Source organism: Pan paniscus, chromosome 1 (genome assembly GCF_029289425.2).
Source record: "Pan paniscus chromosome 1, NHGRI_mPanPan1-v2.0_pri, whole genome shotgun sequence".
NCBI classification, from domain to species: domain Eukaryota; kingdom Metazoa; phylum Chordata; class Mammalia; order Primates; family Hominidae; genus Pan; species Pan paniscus.
Genome location: NC_073249.2, coordinates 114,281,424 through 114,294,737, shown reverse-complemented (window position 1 = coordinate 114,294,737; position 13,314 = coordinate 114,281,424). Strand labels below are relative to the sequence as shown.

Here is a 13,314-nt window from a genome sequence, read left to right as displayed (position 1 = left end):
GAGTGATACCTGGGACAGCCTTCAAGGCTGAAGGGCCCAGGTTCTCTCCGTCGCTCCCACCTGGGGACGTCTCTTCTGGCTCTCCGCCGCCGCGCACACGCACTAGCTGGGCAGCAGGCGACCAGTCAATGAGACTGCAAACGTTGTTTGCTTTTATTTATTTATTTTTGAGACTGAGTCTCGCTCTGTCGCCCAGGCTGGAGTGCAGTGGCGCGATCTCGACTCACTGCAAGCTCCGCCTCCAGGGTACACGCCATTCTCCTGCCTCAGCCTCCCGAGTAGCTGGGACTACAGGCGCCCGCCACCACGCCCGGCTAATTTTTTTCTATTTTTAGTAGAGACGGGGTTTCACCGTGTTAGCCAGGATGGTCTCGATCTCCTGACCTCGTTATCCGCCCTCCTCGGCCTCCCAGAGTGCTGAGATTACAGGCGTGAGCCACCGCGTCCGGCCCGTTGTTTGCTTTTAGTTACTGATTGTTAAAAGATTAAGCTGCTGGTAAGCCGACATCAATAATCCCTCCGGAAAAATCTTTTAACTAAGTTAATAATAGAAAAACATTGGTTGCAATTGTAGATACTAGTCATTTCGAAGATGTGTGAGAGGGAGGTACAGTGGGTTCCGGGTAGGGTGCAGGGGTGTGTGCGCGAACGTGTTGGGTACGGGAGACTGAGAGTGTGTGTGCAAGATTTCGGGAGGGAGCTTTTTCTCCGGGGTGAGGAGTGCGGACTGCAGCTCTCCCAGGCCAGCTTCCGCCCAACACTCCCCACAACCCCTAGCCCCCAAGCCCCGCACACTCGCCCCGCCCCAGGCTGGACAGTTACTCCCAGGGACCCTTCCTCCTGCTTTACTCAGAAGGAGGCAGCTGCGAGCCGGGCGTGGTGGCGGGCGCCTGTAACCCCAGCTACTCGGGAGGCTGAGGCAGGAGAACTGCTTGAACCTGGGAGGCGGAGGTTGCAGTGAGTCAAAATCGCGCCAATGCACTCCACCCTGGGCGACAGACCGAGACTCCGTCTCAAAAACAAACAAACAAAGTCGCTGCGAGCGTCCCCTCCTCTCCTTCCCTCTGATTAGCTGAGCGGCATCGATCAAGGACCATCCGGCCCGGGCGGCGGGATAGGGAGGGCCTGGGCGAGTCCCTCCCGGAGCCTTGGAGTCCGCAGGAGATTTGCGGGGGCGGGCTGCGTCTCCCAGAGAGCGAGCGTCTCCAAGAGAGCGAGCTCCCTGTCATGGGCGGTGTCCACAAAATGCGCCTCTGTGGGCGACAGAGGGGTGCGGTGGGGCCTAGGAGGCTCGTGGGCGATTCCGAGCACCGGGTCGGTCCCGAGTGAGGGGCCAGCCCTGGGGCTGGGAGGAAGGCGAGAGGCAGCGCCACTGCTCCTGACTCCCCGGGCGACTCCATGGCGGAAGGCAGAGGGCTGAGCCCCAGCGCGGATCAGCCAAACTCGACGGGCCCTTGCCGGTCACCCGTCCCTAACCCTGGTTGGGCTGGAAGGGGTCTTCTCGCAAGTCTTCTCGCCCGGCGGAGGCTTCTCCTTCCCAACCCCAGCGACGGGCGCACGCCTTAAGCTGCTCTCGCCCACCGGGCTCCTCTCTCGCTCCCAGGGCCTGGTGGCCCGCGGTGGCCCGCGTCCATCGTGTCGGTCCCACCGACCCCGATTAACGCAGGTTCGAGATGCGGCGGCTTCCGCCGAGTGGGCGCGGCGTTCGGGGTCCTCCGGGAGCAGGTGCGAAGGACGTGTCTGGAGTCTGTCGTCTGGACCTCTGGCCTCTGGGTGCGCAGCAACCCCTCGCGGCAGGATTGCAACCGCGGAGGCCTGCAGCTGTGACTAAACTCGCGCCTCCTCCGCCGGCTTCGCGGCCCGCAATCCATCCGGGCTAATGGTGTCAACTTTGGATTCCTCTCAATGCCGGGCCCTGTGGCACCCGGGAAAGTCTCCACGCAGGAAGGCCCAGGGTCCTGTGGGTGTACACATGGGAAGGCACAAAAGCTGCAGATATTGTTTGTTCAAATTGAAGCTCGGTGGAAAGCTATGCCTTCTTACTTTTTAAAAAATTCAACTTTGTTGAAGTACAGTTTACATGCAATAAAATGCACCCACTTTAAGTGGATATTTAGATACATATTTTGACACAGTCACACTCCACTACCGTGATCAAGATACAGAACATTTCCATGTCCTCAAAAATTACCTTGTGCTGTCATCCCAGACTACCCTGTGTCCCTCTACTCACCCCATCCCACACACCTGAGTTCTAGGCAACCGCTGGACTGCTTTCTTCTACTATAGATTATGTTTTTGTATTTTCTGGAGTTTCATATCAATGGAATCATACACTATGAGCTCTGTGTCTGACTTTCACTTAGCTTAATGTTGTTGAGACCCCTCCCTATTGTTGGAAAGATCAGTAGTTTACCTTTTTGTGTGTGAGATGGAGTCTCGCTCTGTCGCCCAGGCTGGAGTGCAGTGGCGCGATCTCAGCTCACTGCAACCTCCGCCTCCTGGGTTCAAGCGATTCTCATGCCTCAGCCTCCCGAGTAGCTGAGATTACAGGCATCCGCCATCACACCCGGCTAATTTTTGTATTTCTTTAATAGAGACGGGGTTTCACCATGTTGGCCAGGCTGGTCTCGAACTTCTGACCTCAGGTGATCCACCCACCTCGGCCTCCCTAAGTGCTGGGATTACAGGTGTGAGCCACTGCGCCCAGCTTTTTTATTGCTGATATTGCATTGTCTGGTTGTACCGCAATTTGTTTAACCTTTCTCTTGTCCATAGACATTTGGACTTTTTCCCAGTTTGGGCTATTTTGAATTAAGCTGTTAGGAATATTTGTTCAATTCTGTGTGACTTTATGATTTCATTTCTCTTGGGTGCATATATAGAAATGGAATTGGTGGGTCATATCAGAAAATATATTTTTAATGTTGTAAGAAACTGCAAAACTATTTTCTGAAGTGGCTGAAGCATTTTACACTTCCACCAATAGTATATGAAAGCTCCAGTCATCTCCACATAGCCACCAATTTTTAGTATTGCCAGTCTTTTTAATTTTAGTTATGCTAGTGGGTGCCCAGTGGTACCTTACTGTATTTTTAAATTTCATTTCTCAAATAACTACGTTGAGCATCTTATGACGTGTTCGTTTTAAAAATGTGTATATCTTATTTAGTGCAATGTCTGTTCAAATATTTCACTCATTTTTATCAGGTTATTTGTTTTATATTACTGAGCTGTAAAAGTTTTCTATATATTTAGGATATAACTCCCTTATTTATGTTTTGCATATATTTTCTCACAGTCTGTGGCTTGCCTCATCATTTTCTTTTTCTTTTTCTCTCTCTCTCTTTTTTTTTTTTTTTTGAGACAGAGTTTCACTCTTGTTGCCCAGGCTGGAGTGCAATGGTGTGATCTCAGCTCACCACAACCTCCGCCTCCCAGGTTCAAGCGATTCTCCTGCCTCAGCCTCCCAAGTAGCTGGGATTATGGTCACACACCACCATGCCCGGCTGATTTTGTATTTTTAGTAGAGATGGGGTTTCTCCATGTTGGTCAGGCTGGTCTTGAACACTTGACCTCAGGTGATCCGCCCGCCTTGGCCTACCAAAGTGCTGGGATTACAGGCATGAAGCACCACACCCAGGCTTTTTTGTTTTGTTTTGTTTTGTTTTTGTTTTTGTTTTTTCAAGATAGAGTCTTGCTCTGTCACCCAGGCTGGAGGGCAGTGGCATGATCTCAGGTCACTGCAACCTCCACCTCCTGGGTTCAAGCGATTCTCCTGCCTTGGCCTCCCCAGTAGCTGGGATTATAGGCGTGCGCCACCATGCCTGGCTAATTTTTGTGTTTTTTAGTAGAAATGGGGTTTTGTCATGTTGGCCAGGCTGGTCTCGAACTTCTGACCTCATGATCTGCCCGCCTCAACCTCCCAGAGTGCTGGAATTACAGTCATAAGCCACCGCGCATGGGCTGCCTCATCATTTTCACAACCATTTCAAAGAGTTAGTTTTAGTTTTGATGAAATCCAATAATCATTTTGTTTTATGGTTTGTGATTTTGAGGTCTTAAGAAATCTTTTGCCTTATGTCAGGTTTGCACAGATTTTTTTTCCTTTGTTTTCTTCTCACAAGTTTTATAGTTTTAGCTCATATGTTTAGGCCTATGATCTATTTCAAGTTAAATTTTACATATGGTGTGAGGTAAAGGTTGAGGTCCATTTTTTTCTGTGTGGATATCCCATTGTTCCAGCATGATTCATTGAATAGACTACCCTTTTCCCATTAAGTTACCTTAGAACCTGTGGTAGCTAGAATTGAAGATGGCACTTAATGAATACCACCTGTATGCAGGCCTCTGTGTAGTCCTCTTCCACTGCATTGGTTTCTTTGGTTGACCTGTGTAATCAATACAATTTTGCAGAAATTAGGGAGTAAAAGTTAACAACACCAGGTCATAAAAACATTGGCTTCTACCTTGCTCTCTACCTTGATCTGTCCTAGATCACTCACCCAGGGAAGTCAGCTGGAAACTCAAGCCACTCTATGAAGAGTCTTATGTGGTGAAGAACTGAAGCCTCATGCCAACATCAGCATCTACCTGCCAGACAAGTAAGTGAGCCATTTTAAGAATAGATCCTCCAGTCCCAGTCAAGCATTCAGGTGACTAGCCTCAGCCAACATCTTGATGTGCAAACTCAGGAGAAGGTCTGAACTAGAACCACGAGTCTAAGCTGCCTCTGAATTCCTAACCTAAGAAACTATATTTCTAGAATCTCAATTCTGTTCCACAGATCTATGTGTCTGTCCTTACAGCAACACTACACTGTCTTGATTACTGTCTAAGTCTTAAAGCTTTCTAATATTGTTTTCTTTAAAAACTGCTTTGACTCTTCTAGGTTCTTTATATTTTTATATCAGTTTTAGAATTAGCTTGTAAATTTCTACAAAAATCTTGCTGGGTTTTGATTGGGTTTGCATTGAAGCTATAGTTTTAATTCTGGGAAAACTGATCTCTTTTTTTTTTTTTTTTTTTTTTTGACATGGAGTTTTTGCTCTTGTCGCCCAGGCTGGAGTGCAATGGTGTTATCTTGGCTTACTGCAACTTCCATCTCCTGGGTTCAAGCAATTCTCCTGCCTCAGCCTCCCAAGTAGCTGGGATTACAGGCGCCAGCCACCAAGCCTGGCTGGTTTTTTGTATTTTTAGTAGAGACGGGGTTTCATCATGTTGGTCAGGCTGGTGTTGAACTCCTGACCTCAGGTGATCCACCCCCTTCGGCGTCCCAAAGTGCTGGGATTACAGGTGTGAGCCACCACACCCGGCCTGAAAACTGGTATCTTAATATTCAGAACCACTCTGGGTTGCCGCCATCGCTGCCACCGTCGTGCCAGCCCCTCAGGTCCCCGCGAGGCCAGGTGACGCTCAAGAATGGGAGACAAGCCAGTTTGGGAGCCGATTGGATCCAGCTTCAATCAACATTACTACCAGTTATTTGATAACGATAGAACGCAACTAGGCGCAATTTACATTGATGCTTCATGCCTTACGTGGGAAGTACGACAGTTCCAGGGGAAAGCTGCCGCTGTGGAGAAGTTGTCTAGCCTTCCCTTCCAGAAAATCCAGAACAGCCTCACGGCGCAGGACCATCAGCCCACGCCAGATAGCTGCATTATCGGCGTGGTTGTGGGCCAGCTTAAGGCGGATGAAGACCCCATCAAGGGGTTCCACCAGATGTTCCTATTAAAGAATATCAACGATGGCTTTTGCGCCAATGACATGTTCAGGTTTGCCCTGCACAATTTCGGCTGACCTCCTCTCAGCCAGGCACTAATGCTGTTTCCTCCTCCCTTCTCTTCCCAATACTATTCCTACTCCTCCAGATGCTCCAAATATCATGCACAAATAAGCAGGGCCGCGGCGGGAGTGGGCGCAGTGCGCTGCTGCCACCGAGGTGTTGTGCATGATGTTTGGACGCTAGACTAGTTACATATGACAGGAGAAGTTTGTGTTGTACCAGCGCGTGCCTTGGAAAGGCTTAAGTAATGCAAAAGGTTGTCCTTTGTTTTTGGTTTTTTTGTTTGTTTGTTTTTTTAAATCTACTGACAGGTTGCTTTAGTAACCCAAAGAAGTGAAGGAGAAAGCAGCTGCCTCACCGCCCAGACATTGATTTGTTCAGATGTTTCAATGCCTTATGATACAATAAAACCACAAAAATTTCCTTTAAAAATTCAGTCTTCTGATCTATGAACATGGAAAATATCTGCATTTATGTATGTTTTCTTAAAAATTTCTAAACAATATTTTATAGTTTTAAGTGCTCAAGTTTAGGTCTTGCAAATATTTTGTAAAACTTATCCCTAAGTATTTCATGTTTTTGATGATACAATGAATGGTACTGTGTTTTAAATTTCTGTTTATAGTTGCTTGTTGCTAGTACAGTTTATAAACATACAATTGATATATGTATATTGGCCTTTTATCCTGTGATGTTTCTAAACATCCTTCTTGGTACCAGTAGCTTCTTAAAAGTTTCTTTTGGATTTTCTACATAGATAATCATGTTGTCTCTGAATAATGATCATTTTACTTCTTCCTTTCCAATTTGGAAGCCTTTTAGTTACTTTTCTTCCCTTATTTCAATGATTGGGACCTCTAGTACAATATTGGGTTTGTTTGTTTGTTTGTTTTTGTAGAGACAGGGCCTCGCCATGTTGCCCAGACTGGTCTTGAACTCCTGGACTCAAGTGATCCTCCCACTTCAGCCTCCCAAAATGCTGGGATTACAGGCATGAGCCGTTGTACCTGGCCGTTATTCCAACATTGAATAGAAGTGGCAAGAAAAGACAATGTTGCTCTTGTTTCTAATTTTAGGGGAAAACATTCCGTCTTCACCATTAACTATGTTATTAAGTGAAGGTTTTTCATAAGCATTCTTTATTAGATTGAAGAAATTCCCTTCTATTCCTTGTTTGCTGAGACATTTTATTAAAAATGTGTGTTGAATTTTGTCAAATGCTTTTCTGTATTTATTGACATGATCATATTGTTTTCTTTTTCTGGTTGAATAATATAATAAATAAACAATGTCAATTGTTGAATGTTAAACAAATTTTGCATAATTCTTGGGATAAACCCCATTTGAGCATGATGCATTTTCCTTATTATTTTCTTATTATATTGCTAAATTTGATTTGCTTATATTTTGTTAAGGACTTTTTTCATCTCTGTTTATGAGGGATATTGGTTACAGTTTTTTTTTTTTTCTTATAATATCTTTGTCTTTGTTTTGGAAACAGGATAATGCCGACTTCATAGTAGGAGTTGCAAAGTATTTACTCCTATTTTCTGGAAGAGTTTATGTGAGTTTGTACTATTACTTTCTTCAGTGATTGATAGAATTCACTAGTGCAGCCATCTGGCTGGGAGTTTTCTTTGTGGAAAGGTTTGTAATCAGAAATTCTAATTCCTTAATAATTGTAATGCATATTCAGGTTATTTCTTCTTGAGTGAACATCAGTCTTCCTTTCAAAATAATTTTTCCCTTCCAAGTTATTGAATTTATTGACATAAACTTGTACCATCTGTAGTGATGCTTCCTCTTTCATTCCTGATATTGGTAAGTGTGTCTTCTTTCTTTTTTTTCTGTTCAGTCTGACTAGAAGTTTTTCAATATTATCTTCTCAAATAATTGGCTTTAGAGTAACTGATTTCCCTATTGTTGAGGGCTTATTTCTTCTCTTTTTTTTTTTTTGAGATAGGATCTCACTCTGTCACCTAGGTTGGAGTGCAATGGCAGGATCATGGCTCACTGCAGCCTCAACCTTCCTGGCTCAACTGATCTTCCTGCCTCAGCCTACTGAGTAGCTGGGACCACAGGCACATGCCACCATGCCTGGCTAATTTTTTTAATTTTTTTGTAGAGTTGGAGTCTTGCTATGTTGCCCAGGCTGGTGAGGGGGTCTTCTCTAATTATTTTGCTCATCTTTATTTTTGCTTCCCATTGCTTACTTTGGGTTTACTTTGCTTTTCTTTTTCTAGTCTCATGAGATGGAAACATAGATCACTGATTTGAGATCTTTATTCTTTTCCACTATAAACATTTGATACTCTTAATTTCCTTGGATGCTTAACTGCTTCTCACAGATTTTGCTATATTGTGTTTTATTTTTATCCAATTCAAAATATTTTCTAATTGCCCTTGTGATTTCTTCTTTTACCCATAGGTCATTAAGAAGTGTATTTCATTTCCAAATATTTGGGGATTTTCCACATATCTTTCTGTTATTGGGTTTAATTACATTATAGTCAGAGGATATACTCTATATGGTTTTATTTTATTTTATTTTTTGAGACAGGGTCTTACTCTGTCACCCAGGCTGGAGTGCAGTGGCTCGATCTCAGCTCACTGCAACCACCACCTCCTGGGTTCAAACGATTCTCCCACCTCAGCCTCCCAAGTAGCTGGGACTACAGGCACAGGCCATCACACACAGCTAATTTTTGTATTTTTTGGTAGAGATGGGGTTTCACCATATTGGCCAGGGTTCACCATATTTCACCATGCCTGGCCATACTCTGTATGGTTTTAATCCTCTCAAATACATTGTGACTTATTTTTTGGCCCAGGGTATGGTCTATCTTGATAAATATTTTGTATTCACTTGAAAAACATATGTATTCTACTGTTGTTGGGTGGGTTCTATAAATTCAATCGGATCAAGTTGGTTGGTAGGATTACTCAAGTATTTTATGTCTTGAGTGTTTACTTTTATGTCTACTTCTATAATTACTGAGAAAGTAGGGCCGGGCGCGGTGGCTCACGCCTGTAATCCCAGCACTTTGGGAGACCCAGGCAGGTGGATCACCTGAGGTCAGGAGTTCAAAACCAGCCTGGCCAACATGGTGAAACCCCGTCTCTACTAAAAATACAAAAAATTAGCCTGGGTGGTGGCGGGCGCCTGTAGTCCCAGCTACTCGGGAGGCTGAGGCAGGAGAATGGCGGGAACCCAGGAGGCGGAGCTTGCCGTGAGCAGAGATCGTGCCACTGCACTCCAGCCTGGGCGACAGTGCAAGACTCCGTCTCAAAAAAAAAAAAAAAAGAAAAATACAAAAATTATCTGGGCGTGGTGGCGGGCGCCTGTAATTCCAGCTACTTGGGAGGCTGAGGCAGGAGAATTGCTTGAACCCGGGAGGCGGAGGTTGCAGCAAGCTGAGATCGCGCCACTGCAATCCAGCCTGGGTGACAGAGTGAGACTGCCTCAAGAAAAAAAAAAATACTGAGAAAGCAGCGTTGACATCTCCAAGCACACTTGTAGATTTGTCTGTTTCTCCTTTTCATTCTAACAGGTTTTGTCTCTTGTATTTCAAAGTTCTTTTATTGGCTGGGTGTGGTGGCTTACTCCTGTAATCCCAGCACTTTGGGAGGCCGAGATGGGTGGATCACAAGGTCAGGAGATCGAGACCATCCTGGTTAACACGGTGAAACCCCGTCTCTACTAAAAATACAAAAAAATTAGCCGGGCGTGGTGGCGGGCGCCTGTAGTCCCAGCTACTCGGGAGGCTGAGGCAAGAGAATGGCGTGAACCCGGGAGGTGGAGCTTGCAGTGAGCCGAGATCGCGCCACTGCACTCCATCCTGGGTGACAGAGCGAGACTCCGTCTAAAAAAAAAAAAAAAAAGATATTGCAGTGTTGCCTTCTGGCTTGCTTAGTTTTTGATGAGAAACCTACGGTCATTCTTTTTTTTTTTTCTTCTTGAGACGGAGTCTCGCACTATCGCCCAGGCTGGAGTGCAGTGGTGCGATCTCGGCTCACTGCAAGCTCCGCCTCCCGGGTTCACGCCATTCTTCCGCCTCAGCCTCCCTAGTAGCTGGGACTGCAGGCGCCCGCCACCACGCCCAGCTAATTTTTTTTTGTATTTTTAGTAGAGGCGGGGTTTCATCGTGTTAGCCAGGATGGTCTCGATCTCCTGACCTCGTGATCCGCCCGCCTTGGCCTCCCAAAGTGCTGGGATTACAGGCGTGAGCCACCGCGCCCGGCCCATTCTTTATTATCTTAGTTTCTCCGTAGGTAGTGTCTTTTTTTAAATCTCTGACTGCCTTTCAGAAGTTTTTCTTTATTACTAGTTTTCAATATTTGGTTATTATTTGTCTTGGTGTAGGGGATTTTTTGTTTGTGTGGGGTTTTTTCTTTTTGAGACAGAGTTTCACTCTTGTTGCCCAGGCTGAAGTGCAATGGCGCGATCTTGGCTCACTGCAACCTCCACCTCCTGGGTTCAAGCGATTCTCCTACCTCAGTCTCCCGAGTAGCTGGGATTACAGTCACATGCCACCATGCCCGACTAATTTTGTATTTTTAGTAGAGATGGGGTTTCTCCGTGTTGGTCAGGCTGGTCTCAAACTTCCAACCTCAGATAATCTGCCCACCTTGGCCTCCCAAAGTGCTGGGATTACAGGCGTGAGCCACCACGCCCGGCCTTTTTGTTTGCTTTTTATCCTGCTTGGGGTTTGTCGAGGTACTTGGATAATTAAGATTACATTTTTAGTCAAATTTGGAACATTATCAACCATTATTTTTTCCTTCTTCCTCCTTTCTTTCCTTTACTTCTGGGACTTCAATTATATGTACATTGTGTACATGTTGTGCATGTCTAATTACTTGTAAAACAAGACCACTTGACATTGTCCACTAAGTCACTGAGGAACAAGATCATTTTTTTTTCAATCTTTTTTCTCTCTTTGCTTCATTTTAATATGGTTCTTTTTTTTTTTTTTTTGAGACAGGGTCTTGCTCTGTTGTCCAGATTGAAGTACAGTGGCATGATCATGGCTCACTATAACTTCAACTTCCTGGGCTTAAGCAATCGTCCCACCTCAGCATCCTGAGTAGCTGGGACCACAGGTGTGCACCACCACATTGGTCTCCCTATGTTGCCCAGGCTGGTCTCAAACTCCTGGGTTCACATGATCCTTCCACCTTGGCCTCCCAAAGTGTGGGATGACAGGTGTGAGCCACTGCACCTGGCCTAGTATGTTTTCTTTTCTGATTTTTTTAAATTTGTAGGGTCCTATCTGCTCTTATTCCCATCCAATGTATTTTTCAACTCAGCTTGTTGTATTTTTCATCTCTAGAAGTACTATTTTAATATTTTTTATATTTTTGATTTCTCTTATTTTCTTTCTTTTTTGTTTTTTTGTTTTCATTTGTTTGTTTTGTTGTTGTTGTTGTTTGTTTGTTTAGAGACAGGGTATTCCTCTGTCACCCAGGCTGGGGTGTAATGGCACAATCATAGCTCACTGTAGCTTCAAACTACTGGATTCAAGTGATCTTCCTACCTCAGCCTCCTGAGTAGCTAGGACTACAGGTGCATACCACCATGTCTGGCTGGTTTTTTATTTTTATTTTTTATTTTTTGGTAGAGATGAGGTCTTACTATGTTGCCCAAGCTGGTCTCAAACTCCTGGGCTCAAGTGATCCTCCTATCTCAGCCTCCCAAAGTGCTGGAATAACAGGTGTGAATCACTGTGCTTGGCCCATTTCTTTCATTTTCATATTCTTGGCCTAATTGGGCATAAAGAACATGTTTGTAATAACTATTTTAACATTCATGTCTGCTAAGCTCATCATTTCTGTCATTTTTTTGGTCTGTTTGTATGGACTGATTTTATCTTCCAGCTATGAATCACATGTTCCTGCTTCTTGGTATGCCTAGTAAATTTTGATTGGATGCTGGACATTGTGAATTTTATGTTATCGAGTGTCTGCCTTTTGTTAGACTTTTCTGACTTGCTGCATTGTGTTGTACTTCTTACAATGTGTGGCCTTTCTATGGTCTCTCCAGAGGTGTAGAGAGAAGTCAGATGATACACAGCCCCGTGTCAGCTCTGGATAGTGTTGATCTTCCAGCTCCCAGGTAGTTGCTCCTTCCCTGCAAGTTGTTCTTGCCCAGTCTCAGCCTCAAGGGGTTTTACCCCAAACATATACAGATTGATATTTGGCCAAGGACTTGGAATCTTCTGTAGATTTCTGGAACTCAGTCTCTATGCAGTGTCCTTTTCTCTGGTGTTTTTCCCACAGTTTTTAGACGCCTCAGCATCTCCAAACTCTGATCTCTGAGTCCTCAGTTTTGTGAGATTGCTGAGCTGTTTGGGTTTCTCCTTCTGAATTGTGCCCTGGGAACTTTCTCCAGGCTATACGTTGGTGGACTCATAGGTCTTACCTCATTTGTTTCCCTTCTTACAGGCATAGCTGGTGTTTTGTGGTTGCCCCATTGGGGTGGATCAATTCCCCACCCAAAATTGGTTTGGATATCAAGACTAATGATGCCACACATGCACCAAGAGGGTATGAAAACATTTATTGCCCACATAATGGGACTTTCTAGGGAGAGCAGAGCAGGCCCTCAAGCCATCTGGAATAACTTGAGCAAAGGGAGGGGTGAGTGACTTGAGTTTCTAATGCAATTGGGACCAGGGTGAGAGTTCCTACCCATAGGCCAGCTTTTGAACTTTTCTTGCTGGCACTAAGGGAGAAAGCATGTGGCCTTCTTGTCAAGGTGGGTCAAAAAAGGAGAAAGGGAAGAGATAGGACTTGAAAGTTATCAGTAATCAACCATCAAAAAATAGAGTGAAGTTCTTTTTGCAACTGTCCTGTACTGACTGTTACCCAGTGTCTGAAAATAGCTATTTCATATATTTTGTCTGTTTTGCTAGTTATTTTTAGCAAGAGAGCAATTGCTGTAACAGTTAATCTTTTATGGAGGAAGAAAAAGTCTCTGTGCTTCATTTTAAAACTAGGTTTAGGCCAGGCACAGTGGTTCACACCTGTAATCTCAGCACTTTGGGAGGCCGAGGAGGTAGGGTTGCTTGAGCCTTGTAGTTCAAGACCACCCTGGGCAGTATAGTGAGATCCCATCTTTACAAGAAAATATATTGTTTAAACTAGGTTTGCAGTGATGTGTTCATCTAAGCTAGGTAAACTGGGGGGTAACTTATTTTGGATGGTTGACTTATAGAGCCTGGAGAAAGTGCTGGGCAGACTAGCAACCCAGGTCAGGTAGGCCCTCTCTGGTCTTCAATCCACCTCTGGTGGGGAAGGCAAAGACTTGAAAACTCATTGATTTCCTGACACTCCTTGTAGAAAGGCTTTGCACAGGTCTGGATATGTGTTTAATATTTGAGAAACATTTGGCCATTGTCAAAGCATTTCTATATAGTACTTTGTGTCCTTCATTCTCCACAACAAATGGGAGGGAAGATGGGCAGAAGGTGGTAGAAGTACTTTGTACTTGAGTAAATTAAAGATTGCAACCTGGGCCGGGCACG

The 13,314-nt window shown here is 44.9% G+C and overlaps 1 protein-coding gene across 1 annotated transcript; it reads left to right on the top strand.

Moving 5' to 3' along the window:
* Positions 1 to 2,894: 2,894 nt before the first annotated feature.
* On the top strand, positions 2,895 to 6,949 carry LOC100987295 (nuclear transport factor 2). The gene has a single exon (XM_055102645.2). It carries the CDS (start codon positions 5,422 to 5,424, stop codon positions 5,800 to 5,802), a length of 381 nt encoding a protein of 126 aa, XP_054958620.1. The 5' UTR covers positions 2,895 to 5,421; the 3' UTR covers positions 5,803 to 6,949.
* The last annotated feature ends 6,365 nt before the right edge of the window (positions 6,950 to 13,314 follow it).